Below are 19,343 nucleotides of genomic sequence, written 5' to 3'. Positions count from 1 at the left end.
GTACATATTGGTGCTAGGATAAAGATAATGATCCTTATCTCAAAGGAAACAACACAAAACAACTCTGTGACACAGTAAGGTAAACTAACTTGTCTAAAATCACAGCAAGGTAAATGACTGAGGCATAGTCAAGGATCTAGCTCTCCCAAATCTGTGCCATTTCCATAACATGATAAAGAGAGGCCAGAATGACTTCTAAATTGACATTAAGAAAAATTTAAAATCCTTCTCAAAGTTGACCTAGGGATTTTATAGTTCTGTACATAAGGAAATGGGGGAAAAAAAATGGGGGGGAAATACAGATCAGTAATTTTGTATTATCTTTCAGGAACAGGTGGGTAAATAAGACTCTGAAGGCCCTGTTGAGTCAGGTTATAAACTGCTGACAACAGGGCTATCAAGAGGAAACTGGGACAGAGATAGAAAATCTGAGGACTGAGCTCCCTAATTCCCAAGAGCAGGAACCTGATTGTCCTAGGGGAGCTCAGTTCCCAGGAGAATCTATGGAGAGTCAACACAAAGGTATATAAAAAGCTTCACAATAGGAAGATGCCAATACCAGACAACTGTTGCCTACTCACTACCCATCCAGGCTGCACTGGGGCAGACTATATGTCCTAACATTGTGGCATGAAGTAGTTCTGACAAGTGAGGAAAGCATGGTTGGGGGTGTGGTTAGACAATAGGGCAGCAGGGATTCATTGTTCTAGTTTTCCTTTGGAGTTCAAATGTGTGCGATTTCAAAACAAAAATCCAGAAGGAAACATGAGATTAATGCATTTATTCCAAGTAATTAACACATTAAAAATAAAGTTAAACTTGTCCAAGCCAACTCATAAATTCTTTAATCTTTTTAACAAATATACAACCCAAAACATCATACTATGGTGGAAATAAATTGGTGGTAGAGGAAAGGATACATATGGGTTTGTGGAACAGGGAATGAGTTCAATCTCAAGACAAGTTTCAGAGATCTTCTACCCCTTCACAACAGAAATGGCTGCCAAACAATTTCATACAAAGTGTTATTGCATCACAATACAATGAACAAAGGCCATTTCAAAAATAAAAGTGATCTCTAAAGCATATCTGCTCCTGGCAATAAACCATGAATAAGTCTTACCGATTTGTCGTCTTCTAAAAGCCTGCCTGCCAGATATTCTTCCATGTTTATTTCCAAACAGGTTTGTGGGTTAGCAGGACAATGCATCTCAAGAAAGGTTAATATAGTAAGGGAAGTACAGGAGTTGACATGCCAATTAAGGGGTATAAACAGTAAACAAAAGAGCTACTCACGCTGCATTTCAAACAATGTTAAGGCAGGCCCATCCAAATGAAAGCCTAAGAGATGCACAATTCTTCCAAGTTTTCCATTTCAGCAAGCTTTCTGGTGTTTTTCCCAGAGATGCATCAACTGCCCAGGAAATTGGGTAGGAATACAACACAGCAATTGGAGAGGTCAGTTGCCTCCATCCTCCCCCACGTTTCAGAAATGGCAGAGTCAAAGCCAAAATACAATCAAAGCACACTATGTGGTGAGCCAGTTAGACATTTGATTTTAATGACAAAGTGGGAGAAAATAAATTGGCCAAAAAAATTAACAGAAAATACATTTTTACAGATATATATATAGAAGTTATCGATTTGTCTGGTGTTTTAAGGGGAAAGGGAAAAGGAAAAGAGGTAAATTTTTTAGCTTCCATGAATATTTACTGTAAGATGCTGATTGCATCTCTTAGTGTAGGTTCCAGATGAGATAGCAAACTAGTCCTGGATCATCTGGGCATCTGATTTCTAGAAGCCAATTTGATTCATTCACAAGTAGCTCTAGGTATTTATTCTTAGTTGTGAACACTGGATTCTGAGTGGTCCTGGATGGCACCAACTGTAGCTTCCTGTTCAGGCATTTCCTGAGGGACCATATTGTCTTCAACTACCTGTTCCTTTGGAGGGGATCTTGACACTGGAGCTTTAACCAAATTCAGAGGGTCGGCACTGTCATCATCTACTTGCAGAATTGCCACCTTTGTGATGGATGCATTCGATACTTCTAGCTGTAATGGCCCCAACTCCAGGGAACTACACTTAGAAGGGTCACCTGGCTCAGAGAGTGGAGAACATAGTTTATCTTTTTGAACTCCAGAGGTCCGTGTGACAAAGTCAACAAGGTCTGGAAGGCAAGGAGATGGCCCAAGGCCTACAGAATTAATTGTTTTTAATTCCAATCTGAGTGACTCTTGTTTGTCTAATTGGGAAGATTCTTGTACTTCCTCAGGCATCATTCCTCCTGCTAACAGGTCAAGGGCCTGGTGTGTTCCCTCTAGGCCCCCCAAGCCATGGTCAACATTTTCTTTAAGTCCAGTTTTCAAAATGTTAGGAGAAGGCATCCTAACACTCCTGGGATTAGATGAGTTTCGTTCACCCTCTGTCTCAAAGTCAAGCACCAAGGTTTTGGGAGAATCTAACGGAAACCCAGAAAAAGATGGGATTGGTTCAAAGTCAGTGGGAGTGGAGGAATTACGCCCTACAGGTGATACAGAATTTTCTTCACACACTTTCTGAGACAAGGCAGTTGGGGATCTATGTGCTGGGCTTACTCGAGTACTGCAGAGATCAACAGGCATATCCCCCAGATTCCCCAGGGCAGTAAGCTCCTCTACCTTTAAGTCTGTAGCTTCAAAGTCTTCCAGGGCCTTGCTTTCTATTGTCACTGTTAACTCTGGATGGACATCCTGTAGCTCCAGTGCTTCTGCTTTTGGTTTCTCTGGGCTCTCCCAGGTCTCTAGCCTCTTCTTGTTTTCATCCCAAACAGCCAACTCATAGATCTTTTTAACTTGAAAGTCTTTTGATCTTTCTCTCTTGAGTTTGAGGCTTCTGTACCTAGAAGTTCTAGAAGCTGATTCTGGAGCTGAGTTTCCTAGCCCCTCCTCACTAATAACTGAAACTCCTTGCTCTTGTGGACTACCTGTTAAACACACAGCTGATCTGGGTGGGGACTGAAGCAGCAACTCTGGGGCAGAAATTTTCACAGGTGTATCTTGTGGATTGAGTAAAGACCTAGCTTCTGATAAAAATGAGTCTAATTTTGCTTTTGTGAAAGAGCAAGCCTGTGGACTCAATTTGATCACTACTTTACTTGGAGTTTCACTTCCTGTCATCAATTTATTGGACTGTTCAGCCTCTTTGTCAATCATTAGCAAGTTGGGCTGTTTTACTTCTCCCTCCCACATGTATCTGTTCCCATGGTTCAAATTAGAATCTTCTGTGCTGTGGGGTCCAATGCTGGTACTTGTTCCCTCATCAACTATCCCCTCAGACAGCTCTTTCTCCCTTCCTTTTAGTTCAGTATTTGTCTCTATCTCACTTTCTCTACAATCCTCAGATTTACGGAGCTCTTGGCTTTCCTTATCCTGGTTAACAGATTCTCTGAGGTGGATTTCTACCAACTTCTGAGATTCTTTGCACTGTATATCTAACAGCTGAGGAGGTGGTTCTACACCAGGTGGTCCTGGCTCTCCCAGGTCAAGCTCACTCTTTTTCTCTGGAGATATATCCCTACAAGTGTCACTCTGGAAGGAACTAGAGGTCCATATGGCCAACGTGTCTGTCTTTGGGGTAACTGTTTCATAAGGCCTGCTTTGGCACAACCTTGTCAGAGGCTGTAGGAAGCCATAGGTGCTACCTGTGCTTTTTGGGTCTACATGTTCTACAGCTGACCATTTCCCTAGGGCCACCAGAGTTTTTGCAACGGGCTTTTCAGAGTTGCTAACTATAGGAGCAGTGACCAAACCCTCATCTTGATGCAACTCCTCTTGGGATGCACTGCTGTTCAAAGGATAAGTAGAAGAGGTGTCTGAACTTTTGGTTCTAGAGAGGTTGCTATTTTCCCCATTGGCCAATGGACCACCACTTAGCTTAGTCTCAGAGGTACCCTTAGTCTCAGGGCCCCCCTTTCCACCACTACTATAGAATATGTCATACAGGTCCTTAGCATTGGCAGTGGCTAAGCATGAATTTCGCTTCTCTAATTTTTTGGCTTGTTCACTGAACACACTTGACAGGGGTGGTGGAGGACGTACTAACACAGAGTACAGGGTCTGGTCTCGGTCACTCTCACTCACCCCAGGAGCGGTCTCATCAGAAGGAATGGCAGCTGGCTGTGCTGAGGCCATGATGGCTACAGGCAACACTGGGTTCAAAATGTTAGGACCCACGAAGCCAGGGCTGAGAGTCTGAGATACAATTGGGTTTGATTTTACTGGAGCCAAGATAGCATTTGCTTGAGCAGGAGACGGGGCAGCTGGATGAGGTATAATGGGGGGTGGTGGAGGCGGTGGAGGTGGGGGTGGTGGTGGTGGTAGTATTTGTTCAGGTAAATGAGATGGCTCATTCTTTTCAGCCAACACCACTTTTTCCTCTGGAGACCCTTTTAGAATCACCTCTTCCCCTCCAAATGCTTTGGAGATGATGTCTGGAGGTAAGAGGAGATCAGCTGAAGACTCTTTAACCACTGGCAGAGGTTTAGCAGTGGTTCCAGAGGACTTAATAGACAGAAAGGTGTTAAGAGGGGCTGGCTTGCTCATTGTGGCTGAACATGACTTGCGGAGTACTGTGGATGGGATAGGCAGGTTGGGTCGGATCTTAGTCTGTGCTGAAGTTGTCACAACAGGCATCCAAGGGCTGGTATGTGCAACAACAGTTTTCCCAGAGAGCTTGATTTTGATGGGCTTTGCCTTCCCAGCTTCAGCTTTGCCCTCCTCTTTGTCCTTACTACTTTCTACAATCTCTTCTTTAGAAATACTTGGGGTCACCACTGAACTTTTCTCCTCTTCTTTTTCTGGCTTCTTCCAGCTGAATTTCCCAAAAGAAGATGATGTTGGTGATTCCTTCTTTACCTCTTCTTTTAACTGGAGTTTGATGCCAGTGTTCCTTTTATTTTCAGCTTTTTCAGGGGAGTTCCTACCCTCAGAGAGTTGGTCTTCTAATTTCTCAGAGACCTTATCATCCTCCTTTACTTCTTTCACAGCTTTTGCCTTTTTTTCTTTCTTCTCCTCCTTTGGTTTCTCACTAAGTTTGCGCTTTAGCTCACTCTGCCGTCGCCGTTCTGTCTCTAGGACCACAGCCAAGCCAGCTTGGCGGTCCAGATTCCGCCGCTCCTCATATAATGGGTTTTCATCCACATATTTCTGGGAAGAAAAAAGATAAAGGCTCAAAAACTGGTGAAAATACAAGAGAAAAAAATATTGGCCCTGCCACTGTTAGAATTCATTCAGTAGAAATCCCCAGAATAATCTTCCTCAAGGACATACGGGATGCTATCTGCTGAGCATTTCCCACTAGGATTGAGGAGAACTTAAGAGGTTATATGGAATTTGAAGTGTCAGTGGCTTTTTCTGGCTCGGAAGCCATTTGACAAAGTCAAAATAATTACTTCAGAAAAGTTGGAAACTCCACAGCCTACTACAAAGACCAACCTTGTATTTCTCATTGTGTTGGTGACCCTTCACATGTTGCTCCCCAGAAATTGGATCCCCCAAAAATTCCTCACAGAGCTGGCAATAAAATCCACTGATGGGAACCAGAAATTCAGAGCCTGGAAGAAGTAGAAAAAAGTCAAGGAAATAAGTCGATTCCACCCAGAATGACAGCAACCAATGGAAATCCCACCACCCCTTTGCAGTAAAATAGTTACAGTATAGAGGGCCTTACTCACTGTGAAGTCAGAAGCAGTATTTAGATGAATCCCAATAGCACAGTCTTTCCAACCTAAGGCTTGAACTACAGTCCTCTAATTCTTCTACCTCTTGGGAACATTAACTGGTTAATTTAGGAGTTTCCTGTGCCAGATTAATTCCTGTTGCTGAGTCTCCTCAAACCCTAACTAGCACTAAGCATCTCAGGAGATATAAAAACTATACTCCCAAATAGTCCATTACCATTTTATGAGGATCTCTCATGTTGGTATTAATTACTGAGGAATCTCTCTTCTGTAGATCTCAAGGATACAGCAGCAGCACTGGCTACTTGTGAAGGTAAGAAATTGAAAAGTTTATGGGCCGGGTGCGGTGGCTCACGCCTGTAATCCCAGCACTTTGGGAGGCAGAGGTGGGCGGATCACGAGGTCAGGGGATCGAGACCATCCTGGCTAACACAGTGAAACCCCGTCTCTACTAAAAATACAAAAAATACAAGACATGGTGGCAGGTGCCTGTAGTCCCAGCTACTCAGGAGGCTGAGGCAGGAGAATGGGGTGAACCTGGGAGGCGGGGCTTGCAGTGAGCAGAGATTGCACCACTGCACTCCAGCCTGGGCAACAGAGCGAGACTCCATCTCAGAAAAAAAAAAAAAAAAGAAAGAAATTGAAAAGTTTAAAGACAAAGGAAGGTTCTGCTTCTCCATTTACCGCTTAATAACAATGACTCAAAATATTGTATAGTTCTTAGTTGAAAAGGCAGTTAAATTACTGCATCTCCTATCCTTTTTAACCTGGATTCCAAATAAGTAAGATTTTGGGTCCATAAGCCAATGACAAAGACAGTTCTATTTTAAGTGACATGTCTATGTTTAACATCTGTTAGTAGTAGATTTTTGGTCATGTGGGTAGAGATCATGGTCTTATACATCTCTTTATAGTTTCAGGACCTAGTACACTGTTTTGTACACAGAAGGCATTCTTATGGCTTTGTTAAAAGGAATGGCTGTCTCATGCTATGCTGCTTCCTAGCACGTTAGCTCAGGACACCTCTTCCTCAACTGAATGTAAGGAAACCACAAAGGAGGCAAAGAGGAAACATACCTTTTGCAGGAACAGTTATCTTGTCAGTGCGCTTTATGGCATCTTGTTTGGCCTCACTCTGGGTCTTTGAAGCCCAAGGTCTGTTGTAGGGATCCAGTGTCTATTTGTAAGAGGCAGAGGTGCTCACACAACAGCACTAAAAGCTCAATGACCCACTTTTCTCTTTTTTTCCCCCATAATAAGATCAGGGGACCAGAAGCCCCCAGCTACCCACCCCCACCCCCTCTGCCAACTGTTTAAATGGAAATCACCTGTGGAAAAGGTAAACACATGTTAGACCAAGTACCAGAGAAAGGTAAAATGAAACAAAAAAATCAGGTACTCAAGGAATCAAAAGAGGCAGAAACCTCACTTACACTTGTCATGGTGTTTAGTTACAGCCAAGTCCCCTGGACTGAGCCCTGGGGATGGTGTCTCCTTTGTTGGTGTCTCTTGGCTCTTCAGATTGGGGCTCCTGCCCATATGAGAATGTTTCCTTTTCCAGCTTCGCAATGCAGATAGGGGTATAGAAGTTTGAAGAGAGTGACGGTGGGAGTGAAAATAACAGAGAGTAGGATACCTACCTGTGTGTGCTTCTTATTGTGCATATGAGTGAAGAAGTCAAACATGGTCCCACAGATGGTGTTGCAGTCTTTGCACCAGTGATTGCCCGCATCATAATACTCATAAGCAGCAGTGGGCTGATCCAACTGCTTAGTGGCTGACTGGGGGCTTTCCGCAGGCTTGGGGCTCTTAGTACGAAATTTCTCATTGTTTACTTTTGATTCCTAGAGGGCAAAAACTGTACTTACAAGGAATTCAAGGTAATCTAGACTTGTCTTCTCTTTGAAATAGTAAGTGGCCATAATAATAGAAATAGGGCCATATGACCCTATTTCCAATGTTTAAAGCTGCACAAGTTGGGGGGAACCCTAACAGAAGCATGTCTCTAAGACACAGAACTATTTGACTTCATAGTGCTATTACAGCATAAAAAGTAAGTCATAACGGCAATATATTTACTTACATATCCTAAAATATCTCTAGAAGAACAGCCAAGGTTGTGGAAACATTGGCTGCCTCTGGGGAAGGGAAGTGGAGAACAAGGACGGGTAGTAGTCTCTTTACTGTATACCCTTTAGTAAATGTTGAATGTGTTACCTATGCAACTAAACAGTTAAATTTGAAAATCATGACGACTAGGGAGGGAAAAAAAACTAAAATGGAAAAGGTAATTGACAGGCTAAGTAAAGCAAATGCAGAAAATAGGTGATAGTGAACTCATCACATGCATCCTGGTATGAAAAACTGGAGAGAAGGGTTGGTGTACATAGATAAAGCAGACTATACAACTATACATAGATAAATAAGGTCATCTATGTAGAATGATTTAAAGAAATCTGGGAAAAACATTCCTAACTGCCTAAAATATCACTTTTAGAATTTAACACCTTTAGAGGCCAGGTGCAGTGGCTCACGCCTGAAAGCACATCACTTTGGGAGGTCGAGGTGGGCGGATCACTTGAGGCCAGAAGTTCAAGACAGGCCTGGCCAACATGGTGAAACCGCATCTCTATTAAAAATAGAAAAATTACCCGGGCATAGTGGTGTGCACCTGTAGTCCCAGCTACTCGGGAGGTTGAGGCATGAGAATCACTTGAACCCGGGAGGCGGAGGTTGCAGTAAGGTAAGATTGTGCCACTGCATTCTAGCCTCAGCAACAAGTAAGACCCTGTCTCCAAAAAAAAAAAAAAAAATTTTAACACCTTTGAGTAACATGTATCTTTTTTTTTAAATATATCAACTCCTTAATATTAAAATGATCAACAGTAAATATTTAATATAAATTAATTTATTACCAAGTTGGAACAAGGCACTCAGGAAATGAGAATTTTGGTTAATGTTCAGGAGTAAAGCACAGGAAAAAAAGATAATTTTTGCAACTCAGAGGCTAGCTATGAATGGGGTTCTATAGTACACAAGATGAAGGAGCTGCGTACCTAGAATATTGGCTCGTTCAGGGAAAAAGGTAGGACAGGAGGAAAGGGAAACAACTGGGGCTTCAAAGATACTCTTTCCCTACCTGAATCCTATTCAAGAATCACTAAAGAGATCACACCAGACAGGTAGGGGATGGGAGAGTTCATACACTACTGGTGGGAGCATTAACTGGCACCATCTTCTAGAAGATAATCTAGGAATACATTACATACCTCAAAATACTGTATACCCTTTAACCCAGCAATTCACTCCTTGATATTTATCCTATGGAAAGTATCATGTCAAACAACAGGTGATTTGATTGGTTAAATAAATTTTGCTTAACCATGCAACAAAAACAACAAAAAATAAGGTTGTTAAAAATGGTATTAGAGAAGTGTATTTACTGACATGGAAAGATGTTCATGATATACTGAGAAAACTAATAAAATACACTTGAATAATCAACAAAGATACGTAAATAGGCATAGAGCGTTGAATATCACTTTATCCAAAATACTTTCTCTAACCACTCTATACTCCTTATCCTGCTTTCTTTTTTTAGGCACTTATCATTACCTAACATGGACTTATTTATTGTCTGTCTTCTACTATTTAATGAGAATATGAACCTTGTCTGTACTGTTCAGTGTGTTATTTCCCATATCTAGACCAGTTCCTGACACTTTATTGGTGACCAATACATATTTGTTAAGTGAATAAATGGACAGAATTAATACCTTGGTATATGTATTTGGAATAACATACACCAAGGTATTAATAATATCATACACCAAGGTATTACTAACAGTGGTCTTGGCTGGGCCCAGTGGCTCATGCCTGTAATGCCAGCACTTTGGGAGGCTGAGATGGGCAGATCACTTGAGCTTAGGAGTTCGGGACCAGCCTTGGAAACATGGCGAAACCTCAACTCTACAAAAATACAAAAATTAGCCAAGTGTGGTGGTGGTGAGCACCTGTAGTCCCAGCTACTGGGGAGCCTGAGGTGGGAAGAATGCTTGGACCCGAGAGTTGGAGGCTGCAGTGAGCCATGGTCGTGTCACTGCACTCAACCTGAGTGACAGAGTGAGACCCTGTGTCAAAAAAAAAAAGTAATAATAATAGTTGTTTCTAGGTAGATGAAATTACAAGTTTGTGTGTGCTTTTCTGAAATGAATAGAAAGGGAAAGAAAACCTCAAACCAACTATATGTTTTAAAGAGAGGTAAAGAAATATGAAGGACAGGTAGGAAAGGTTGTGGACATAATATTCCTTACTGCTGAGATGAAAATTGAATTGTAACATATCCCTGTTAGTTTCAGAGACCATGAAGACTCACCCAAATCAAGATGATAGATTATCATGGGGTTGGTATATGAATAGAAATCCAATGTATAAGTCAATTACAAAGGACCAGAGCTTTTAAATTCTTCTCCCATTAAAGGCCCTACCTAGACTCAAGACCCAGGTATAAAAGACTAGTCCTACCTGGTTGAGAAAGAAAACTCTCCTAGGAAGACATGGAAAAAAATAGAGCTTGGGTGATAATACAGAATATATTCTCTTTCCTACCTCTCAACATTAACTGAGGATGTACTATGTGCTAGACATATTGTATGCCATGGGAAACACAAAGATAAAGATTCCTCTTTTATTCTCTCAGGTCAGGTGGGGTAGCTCACACCTGTAATATGAGCACTTTGGGAGGCTGAGGCAGGATGATCATCACTTGAGCCTAGGAGTTCAAGACCAGCCGGGGATGGGCACAGTGGGTCATGCCTGTAATCCCAGCACCTTGGGAGGCTGGGGCGGGTGGATTATCTGAGGTCAGGAGTTCGAGACCAGCCTGGCCAGGATAGTGAAACCCCATCTCTACTAAAAATACAAAAATTAGTTGGGTGTGGTGGTACACACCTGTAATGCCAGCTACTCGGGAGGCTGAGGCAGGAGAATTGCCCGGGAGACAGAGGATGCAGTGAGCCAAGATCACGCCACTGTACTCCAGCCTGGCCAACAGAACAAGACTCTGTCTTAAAAAAAAAAAAAAAAAAAAAAATGGCTGGGCAGGGTGGCTCACGGCTGTAATCCTAGCACTTTGGGAGGCCAGATCACAAGATCAGGAGTTTAAGACTAGCATGGTCAATATTGTGAAACCCGGCCTCTACTAAAAACACAAAAATTAGCCAGGGGTGGTGGCACATGCCTGTAATCTCAGCTACTTGGGAGGCGGAGGCAGGAGAATCACTTGAACCTGGGAGGCGGAGGTTGCAGGCTCAACCAAGGTTGAGCCAAGATTGTACCACTGCACTCCAGTCTGGGTGACAGAGCAAGACTCCGTCTCAAAAAGAAGACCAGCCTGGGCAATATAGCAAGACCCCATCTTTAACAACAAAAAAAGAAGCTCTCGTTTAGTGGAGACAGACGTAAGAGTCTTTAAATAAGACAACGAAATAAATTTTACAAAGAAACAAATTACAGAGTGCTAAAGAAGGCTGACTAGATCTGGGTGGAATTCTGGAAATTCTTCAAGGAGGAGGTGGTATCCAAATTGGGCTTTAATGGGTGAGTGGGGGTGGGAGAAAGATTATTCCAGGCTAATAGGATTATTAATGCAAAACCAGAGAGGTGTAATACCAGATATTGCACACCTGGAAAATTGCACTTTGAGGTGACGCAGTGTAAGATGTAATATAATGTTTCCTGAGCAGTATTCATTACTATATGCCGGGCCCTGGGCTATGTATTGGGAACCATATTGAACAATGGCACATATAAAGTCCCTGGAACTTTTGAACCTTAAAAGCAAATTTGCGGAACACATATAATTATATAATCAGATCTGTCATAAATGCTAAGAAGGAAAATTACAAGATATTATGGGAGCGTATATCAGGCAAATTTAACAGTCTAGGGAATCAGAGAAGGAAGTCAGGGAACTAATTTAAGATCCAATCTAAAGGATGAATTGGAGTTAGAAGAGCAGATAAGGAAAGAGTTCAATTTGCATGGTAAAGAAAGGGAACAGAAAATGTGAGGTCATGAGAGGAGATGATACATTTGAGGAATGAAAAGGTTAGTAATGCAACTACAGTCAGCAAGAGGGAAAGAGGCATGAAATGAGGTTGAGGAAGTAGGCAAGGGATTGAGTATCATGATCACTGGCTATATGTGCAAAAAGAGTTAACAGAGCAACATAAGCAAAAACTGATGTGGCTTGGACTTGAATGTCAATGGAGATGGTAAGCTGGATGGAATCGAGATTTACTTTGGAGAGGGACCTGACAGAATTTGTAACTGCCTATGGAGCAGTTAGGGAGAGAAGAGCACTAAGAGTGACTTTTAAGTTGTTGTCATGAAAACTGTTGTGCCATGCATTGAGAATGGATAACAATGGAGGAAGAAAAAGTTGGAAGGAGGCTGAGCACAACCATTAATTTAGTTTAGGACATGCTCAATTTCAAATGCCTATGAGACAATGAAGTGGAAATGGTGAGTTAGGTTGTTAGACACTCAGAAGACTCATTTGACTAGAACATAAAACTTGCATTTCTCACATGGCATTTTAGCATAGGACTGGATGAAATGGCCTAGAAAGAAAGAGCAAATTCTGGAGAACTGGGCAAGGACTAAGCCCTGAGAAACTCAAAAGTTTAAAGATTATGTATGAGCAACAGCAAAGGATACTAAGCAGGAGCATCCAATGTACTAGGAGGGAAAGAAGTGTGACAGAAGCCAAGGGAAAAGAGTTTTTGTAGGAGAAAGTGATTCTCGGCCTCAAATGCTGCTCATTTGAGAAGTAAAATGTATCTACTGACTTTGGCAACATAGTAGTGACCTAGACATGAACATAGTTGCTAAATATTAACCCCGCAAAGGGGTATATACAAGCTGTGAGAAGATCAGAAGCCAGACAGGAGTGGGTTAAGGAGTAAATGCTGGAACAAGAATATAGAAGGTCCTGAACACTGAGGATTTGGGATTCTTTGTGGGCAACAAGGAACTGCTGAAATTCTGAAGAGGAGTACCATGCTCTGATCTATACTGTAAGAAAATAATTAACAAGAGTAAGAACACTTTGAAAACCTAAGTTAAGAATATGGTTAGAAAACTTCCATAGGAGTCTAAGGGGAAAAAAAAAAAAGATGACAGAAATGGAAAAGTTGAGTTGTTACCTTGTTGGAGGAGGAGTTTGAGAACGATGACACTTTTTCTGGGCTCTTGGATTTTTCTGCTTTCCCAGGCTTCTCTGTAGGCTCCTTACTATCACTTAAAGACTTCTGAGATTTATCAAAGATGTTAATTCCCAAGATCTGAGCTACTTTGTCCAGTTCAGATTGCTTCTTTTCTGCCTCTTCTGCCTCTCGCCGTAGCTCTGCAATGTCCTTCATAATGTTATCCTGAAGCCGACTCACCTCCACCAGGAGCGGATCTTTGTGGCCATCCTTCTCCCTTCGTTTCTTGCGCAGCATTTCTCCTGAGTAGTCAAATGTCAACAAAAAGAAGCACAGGGAAAATAAGATGAGTCGTTTCTCATTTACAAGTAGTAATTTGTCAGGGCTTTATGGTTACAAAATCTTTGCCCACAAAAGTTTCTAAGGGCGGCCAGGCACAGTGACTCACGCCTGTAATCCTAGCACTTTGGGAGGCTGAGGAGGGTAACTGCTTGAGTTCAGGTGCTTGAGATCAGCCTCACTAACATGGTGGAACCCCGTCTATACTGAAAATACAAAAACTTAGCCAAGTGTGGTGGTGGGCACCTGTAATTCTAGTTACTCAAGAGGCTGAGGCAGGAGAATTGCTTAAACTCAGGAGGCGGAGGTTGCAGTGAGCCAAGATCACACCATTGCACTCCAGCCTGGGTGATAGTGACAGACTCCATCTCAAAAAACAATTTTTTTTTTTTCTAAGAGCAAGTAAGACTCTCCTTCCACATGGGTTGGTGTAAGTGAAGCTTCTATGAAGGTAAAGGATGGGTTATGACATTATCTTTTGTATAAAGGTTATAAGGTAAGGATCTATGGACAGGCTTCAGGGGCTCCAAGAACTCCCATAACAGTATATATAATTTTGTGTGTGTCTCTCAAAAACATTAATAAGTGTTATAACTATGAATCTAGCAGTTGTCCTCTCTTCAGAGTGCTGAAGAATTATTTAGAGGGTAATATATTTGACTTTATCTGATCTAAGGACACTTTAACAATTTCTTCAATGAGTTTTAGGTTTTGCCTCTGGTTAACCTTTTTTTTTTTTTTTTTGGTAGAGATGGGGTTTTGCCATGTCATCCAGGTTGGTCTTAAACTCCTGAGCTCAAAGTGATCTGCCCGCTTCAGCCTCTCAAAGTGCTGGAATTACAGGTGTGAGCCACCACACCCTGCTGGCTTATTTAATGTTATCTCCTATTCTAAACTGCAGATCCTCTGGCGTTAATCCTCACAGGATAAATAACTCAATTTCTCATCCCTAAACAGTCCAAACCCAGACAGAAGCAATTACATCTTCTCCTACTCTCTGTTCTTTCATCCTATCAGTATTTAGAAGTCTTGTTATGTTCTTTTCCTCACTGTGTATGTGAATTCCTAAAAGCATAAAAAAATGGAATAAAAAGGAAGGCATCAGGGAACATTTTTGTGTGTGTGTGCCAAATTTAAGGAAAGACCAGGTACTGTTGCTCATGCCTGTAATCCCAGTGCTTTGGGAGGTTGACATAGGAGGATCACTTGACTCCAAAAATTCGAGGTTACAGTGAGCTATGACAGCACTGTATCACTGCACTCCAGCCTGGGCAACAGAATGAGACCTTGTCTCTTAAAAAAAATAAAATTAAATTAAAAAAAGCTGGGCGTGGTGGCTCACACCTATAATCCTAGCACTTTGGGAGGCCAAGGAGGGCGGATCACCTGAGGTCAGAAGTTCAAGACCAACCTGGCCAACAGGGTGAAACCCCGTCTCTACTAAAAATACAAAAATTAGCCGGGCATGGTGGCACGTGCCTGTAATCCCAGCTACTCGGGAGGTTGAGGCAAGAGAATTACTTGAACCCGGAAGGCGGACGTTGCAGTGAGCTGAGATTGCGCCACTGCACTCTAGTCTGGGCAACAGAGCAAGGCTCCATCTCAAAAAAAAAAAAAAAGAACTCAAAAATGATGAAGACATATTGAAAGGACACAGGAACTAACTCACAAGGGGTCTCACTGGCCAGATTTGGAACAATGTGTGCATGAAAATAAATAATGATAATAAAACATTGTAACGTATCAAACGAAGAATCCATGAATTCATACTCATATAAATGGATAAACAAATGGCAGTGAGGGTTAGGAAGTTCCCTCTTATAGTAGAAAGCCAACTAATAAAGGTAGAAGGAATGAGGAAACTTGAAAAATCACTATTTGATACCATCACAGGCCAGGCACAGTGGCCCATGCCTGTAATCCTAGCACTTTGGGAGGCCGCAGAGCTCAGGAGTTTGAGACCAGCCTTGGAAACATGGCAAAACCTTGTCTCTAGCCAAAAAAAAAAAAAAAAAAAATTAGCCAGGCATGGTAGCTCATGCCTATGGTCTCAGTTACTCAGCAGGATCACCTGAGCCAGCTGCAGTGAGCTAAGATTATGCCACTGCCACTGTACTTCAGCCTGGGTGACACAGCGAGACCCTGTTTCAAAAATTTTTTTTAGTTTCAAAAAATTTTTTTAAATAACTATTATCATAATATCTGGCTCAGGCAAGACTCATCAGTGGATGCTAAAATCAGTGGGTGAAAGTTTGAGGAGTAACTGAATATTTACAAGGTCTCAAAGTATCTCTTCTATAAGATACATATTAATTTAAAAAGGTAAAACAGTAAGTTTATAGTGGAGAAATCTGGCAGACACCACTTTAACCAAATAATTAAAGTTAACATTACCAGTAATGGGACAAATCAACACCTGATACAAACTGAGCATCAATTCTGTGATAGTCTTGCCAAAAATGAATAACCTGAATTTGATCATAAGGAAATAGACAAATAAAAAATTAAGGGATATTCTACAAAATATGTGACCTCTTATTTTCCAGAATGTTAATGTTATGGAATACAAAGACTCAGATTAAAGAAGAGTATAAGAACATGAAAACTGAATGTGATAAATAATCTTGCACTTTCTTTTGCTATAAAGGGCATTAATGGGACAATGTGAAATATGAGTAAGATTGGTAGACTGGATAATAGTATTGTATCACTGCTAATATCCTAATTTTGATAAGTGTATTAAGGATATGCACCTTCTTTGTTGTTAGGAAATACTTAAGTATTTAGGAGTAAAGGAACATCACATCTACAAGTTACTTTAAAAAGCTCAGAAAAGGCCAGTGCAGTGACTCACGCCTATAATCTCAGCACTCTGGGAGGCTGAGGCAGGAGGATTGCTTGAGGCCAGGAGTTTGAGACCAGCCTGGACAAAACAGTGAAACTCCATCTCTACTAAAACTACAAAAATTAGCCAGCTGTGGTGGCACATACTTGTAATCCCAGCTACTTGGGAGGCTGAGGATTGAGAATCACTTGAATCCAGGAGGCAGAGGTTGCAGTGAGCCAAGATTGCGCCACTGCACTCCAGCCTGGGCGACAGAGTGAGACTCTTTCTCAAAAAAAAAAAAAAAAAGTTCAGGAAAAATTACACACACACATACACACACACACACATTGAGAGAGAGAAAAAAAGATAGAGCAAGTGTATTAAAATGTTAATAATCTGGCAGGGTGTGGTGGCTCATGCCTGTAATCCTAGCACTTTGGGAGGCTGAGGCAGGTGGATCACCTGAAGTGAGGAGTTTGAGACCAGCCTGGCCAACATGGCAAAACCCCATCTTTACTAAAAATATGAAAAAAATTAGCTAGGCATGGTGGTAGGTGCCTGTAATTCCAGCTACTTGGGAGGCTGAGGCAGGAGAATCACTTGAACTTGGGGGACAGAGGTTGCAGTGAGCCGAAATCACGCCACTTCACTCCAGCCTCGGCAAGAGAGCAAAACTTCGTCTCAAATCTTCATCATCATCACCATCATCATCATCTGGGAGAAGAGTACCTGAGAATTCTTCGCACTATTATTGCAACTTTTTTGTAAGTTTAATTATGTAAAAAAAAAATTTTTTTAATGAAGTTTCACGTTACTGAACCTGTGTGAGAGTAGCAAATTTGGTTCTCCTACGTAAGTTATTACAAAAAGGCAATCACGCAAAGCAGCTGATACCTTGTTGTTTATGAAGCCGCTCTAACTCGGTCCTAAGATAGTACATCTTCTTCTGGCGGGCTTCCCGGTCATTCTTTAGTTTTTCCCTCTCTTCAATAACCTGCAAAATACAAAATGGTAAGAGAGTCCATCTCCTCCAACACTCTCTTTTCTATTTCTCTCTTCCAGAAGCCTTCATGCTAGACATTATCTGACTGTAAGGATCCAAATGCCTGCACACAGGCTCTGACCTTACAGTCAAAGTGATATTTCGTTCTAAGTTCCAGAATAGAACTGTCCATCTTTTCAAAAACTATACTGTCCAGAAAGGTTGTTTTTTTGTTTTTTGCAGGAAGCATCTAGGGCACTGATAGCAACTATTAGATAGTGGTTCTAAGTTCCAAAGGGAACCATATGTATGTTATATATAGAACCATAAAGGAACTATATATGTTATGGGTAAGGGACATATTTCATATTATTTATTTTCACTGCTCCTTGGAAAGCAGGGATAACCCATAGGCAGTGTGCCCAGAGTAGCATGTTGTTTAAACCTCACAACATTTTCTCTATTTTGTAGTTAGAAAACTGAGGTTGTACAAGATTAAGCAGAATACTCAAAGTCACACATTAAGTGTAGATTTACAATCCAGGTATATCTGCCCTAAAGCTCATGATCTTTCAACTATACTACTACCTAATGGAAAAAAGCAAATATGGCTTGTCTATATTATACCAGCATATAATAGGCTGATGTGTCTATAATAGACCTATTATCAGCACCCTGACTTAAGGACTAGATTTATAAAAGGAAAGAGAAAGTGTATGACCTTCAAACACTGTCTCTGAAGTTTTAAGTTTTGTCTATATTGAACCTATTTCCCTTTCTCAAAAGACTTTAGTAAAACTAAAGACTGAAGTTAAGTTTCTATTGAACTTAAATACTCTGAAGTGTCTTTTGTCTTCCCAATAATTGGCTAAAACTTTTTAACTGCAAAAAACTGAGACTGGCCCTCTATTTTTTTTTCTTCAGGTCTTAACTTTTTTTTTTTGAGACGGAGTCTTGCTCTGTTGCCCAGGCTGGTGTGCAGTGGCATGATCTCGGCTCACTGCAACCTCCGCCTCCTGGGTTCAAGCAATTCTCCTGCCACAGCCTCCTGAGTAGCTGGGACTCCAGGCGCGTGCCACCACACCCGGCTAATTTTTTGTATTTTTAGTAGAGAAGGGGTTTCACCGTGTTAGCCAGGATGGTCTCGATCTCTTGATCTCGTGATCTGCCCGCCTCGGCCTCCCAAAGTGCTGGGATTACAGGCATGAGCCACCATGCACGGCCAGGTCTTAACTTTTATGAGCAAACCAAATTATACACATTACATTTTTATGTTTCTAACAAGTTACATTTTTATGTTTCTAACACATACAATTAATAGTATGTGTTAACTCTTCCACTCAAAATTCTTCTATTATGTATTCCTTATCTTGATGTAGTTTTCACCTACTGCTCTAAATTATCAGAATTATTAGAATTATATCTTTACCCCAGTCACTGCTTTCTTCCCACAGCCTGGGAACCCAATGAACCTGGATAATATAAAAAATGATTTTAGAGGCCAGGCACAGTGGCTCATGCCTGTGATCCCAGCACTCTGGGTGAGGCTGGCAGGGGAGGATCACTTGAGCCCAGGAGTTCAAGATCAGCCTGGGCAACACTGAGAAGACCCCATCTCTATATAAAATATATGTATACATACACAAACACACACACACACACATAATTTTTTAAATAAATAACATGTCAAAAATGTTACTGTTACTCCTGGGCTCTAAGGAGATCAAACCAGATCAAGCAAAGTTTATTTGTTGGTTTGCTTCAATTATCAAGCAACAACTAATTATTAGCTTTAACTCACATAATCACTACAGGGTAAGAATACAGAATTCGGCCGGGCGCGGTGGCTCACGCCTGTAATCCCTGCACTTTGGGAGGCCGAGGCGGGCAGATCACGAGGTCAGTAGATCGAGACCATCCTGGCTAACACGGTGAAACCCCGTCTCTACTAAAATACAAAAAATTAGCCGGGCGCGGTGGCGGGCGCCTGTAGTCCCAGCTACTCCGGAGGCTGAGGCAGGAGAATGGCGCGAACCCGGGAGGCGGAGCTTGCAGTGAGCCGAGATGGTGCCACTGCACTCCAGCCTGGGCGACAGAGTGAAGACTCCGCCTCAAAAAAAAAAAAAAAAAATACAGAATTCACTGGGATCAAACAGGCTTACTGATTCTCCTTCACCACACCCAATTTTGGTTCCCCACTCCACTATGAAATTATATTGAAGACTTCAAGGCTCCCAGTTCCTATCTACAGTGTTTGAAGACCATTAA

The 19,343-nt window shown here is 41.7% G+C and overlaps 1 protein-coding gene across 6 annotated transcripts in view; it reads right to left on the bottom strand.

The window, feature by feature from the left end:
* ZNF318 (zinc finger protein 318) overlaps positions 1-19,343 on the bottom strand; it is a 39,558-nt gene that overhangs the window by 3,761 nt on the left and 16,454 nt on the right. For 2 of the 6 annotated variants that reach the window (XM_005552925.4, XM_074038000.1), the window contains 6 exons: positions 16,988-17,087; positions 12,928-13,229; positions 7,360-7,563; positions 6,797-6,896; positions 5,475-5,593; positions 767-5,186 (listed from right to left, as the gene is read on the bottom strand). In XM_005552925.4, coding sequence (XP_005552982.3) covers positions 1,842-5,186; positions 5,475-5,593; positions 6,797-6,896; positions 7,360-7,563; positions 12,928-13,229; positions 16,988-17,087 — 4,170 coding nt within the window. In that variant the 3' untranslated portion in view covers positions 767-1,841. Of the gene's footprint in view, positions 1-766; positions 5,187-5,474; positions 5,594-6,796; positions 6,897-7,152; positions 7,564-12,927; positions 13,230-16,987; positions 17,088-19,343 lie in introns of those variants that run through there. The other 4 variants (XM_074038002.1, XR_012433777.1, XM_074038003.1 and 1 more) reach the window with 4 other exon arrangements.

This window comes from Macaca fascicularis, chromosome 4, assembly GCF_037993035.2.
Source record: "Macaca fascicularis isolate 582-1 chromosome 4, T2T-MFA8v1.1".
In the NCBI taxonomy this organism is placed as follows: domain Eukaryota; kingdom Metazoa; phylum Chordata; class Mammalia; order Primates; family Cercopithecidae; genus Macaca; species Macaca fascicularis.
This window is presented reverse-complemented; position numbering and strand designations above follow the sequence as displayed.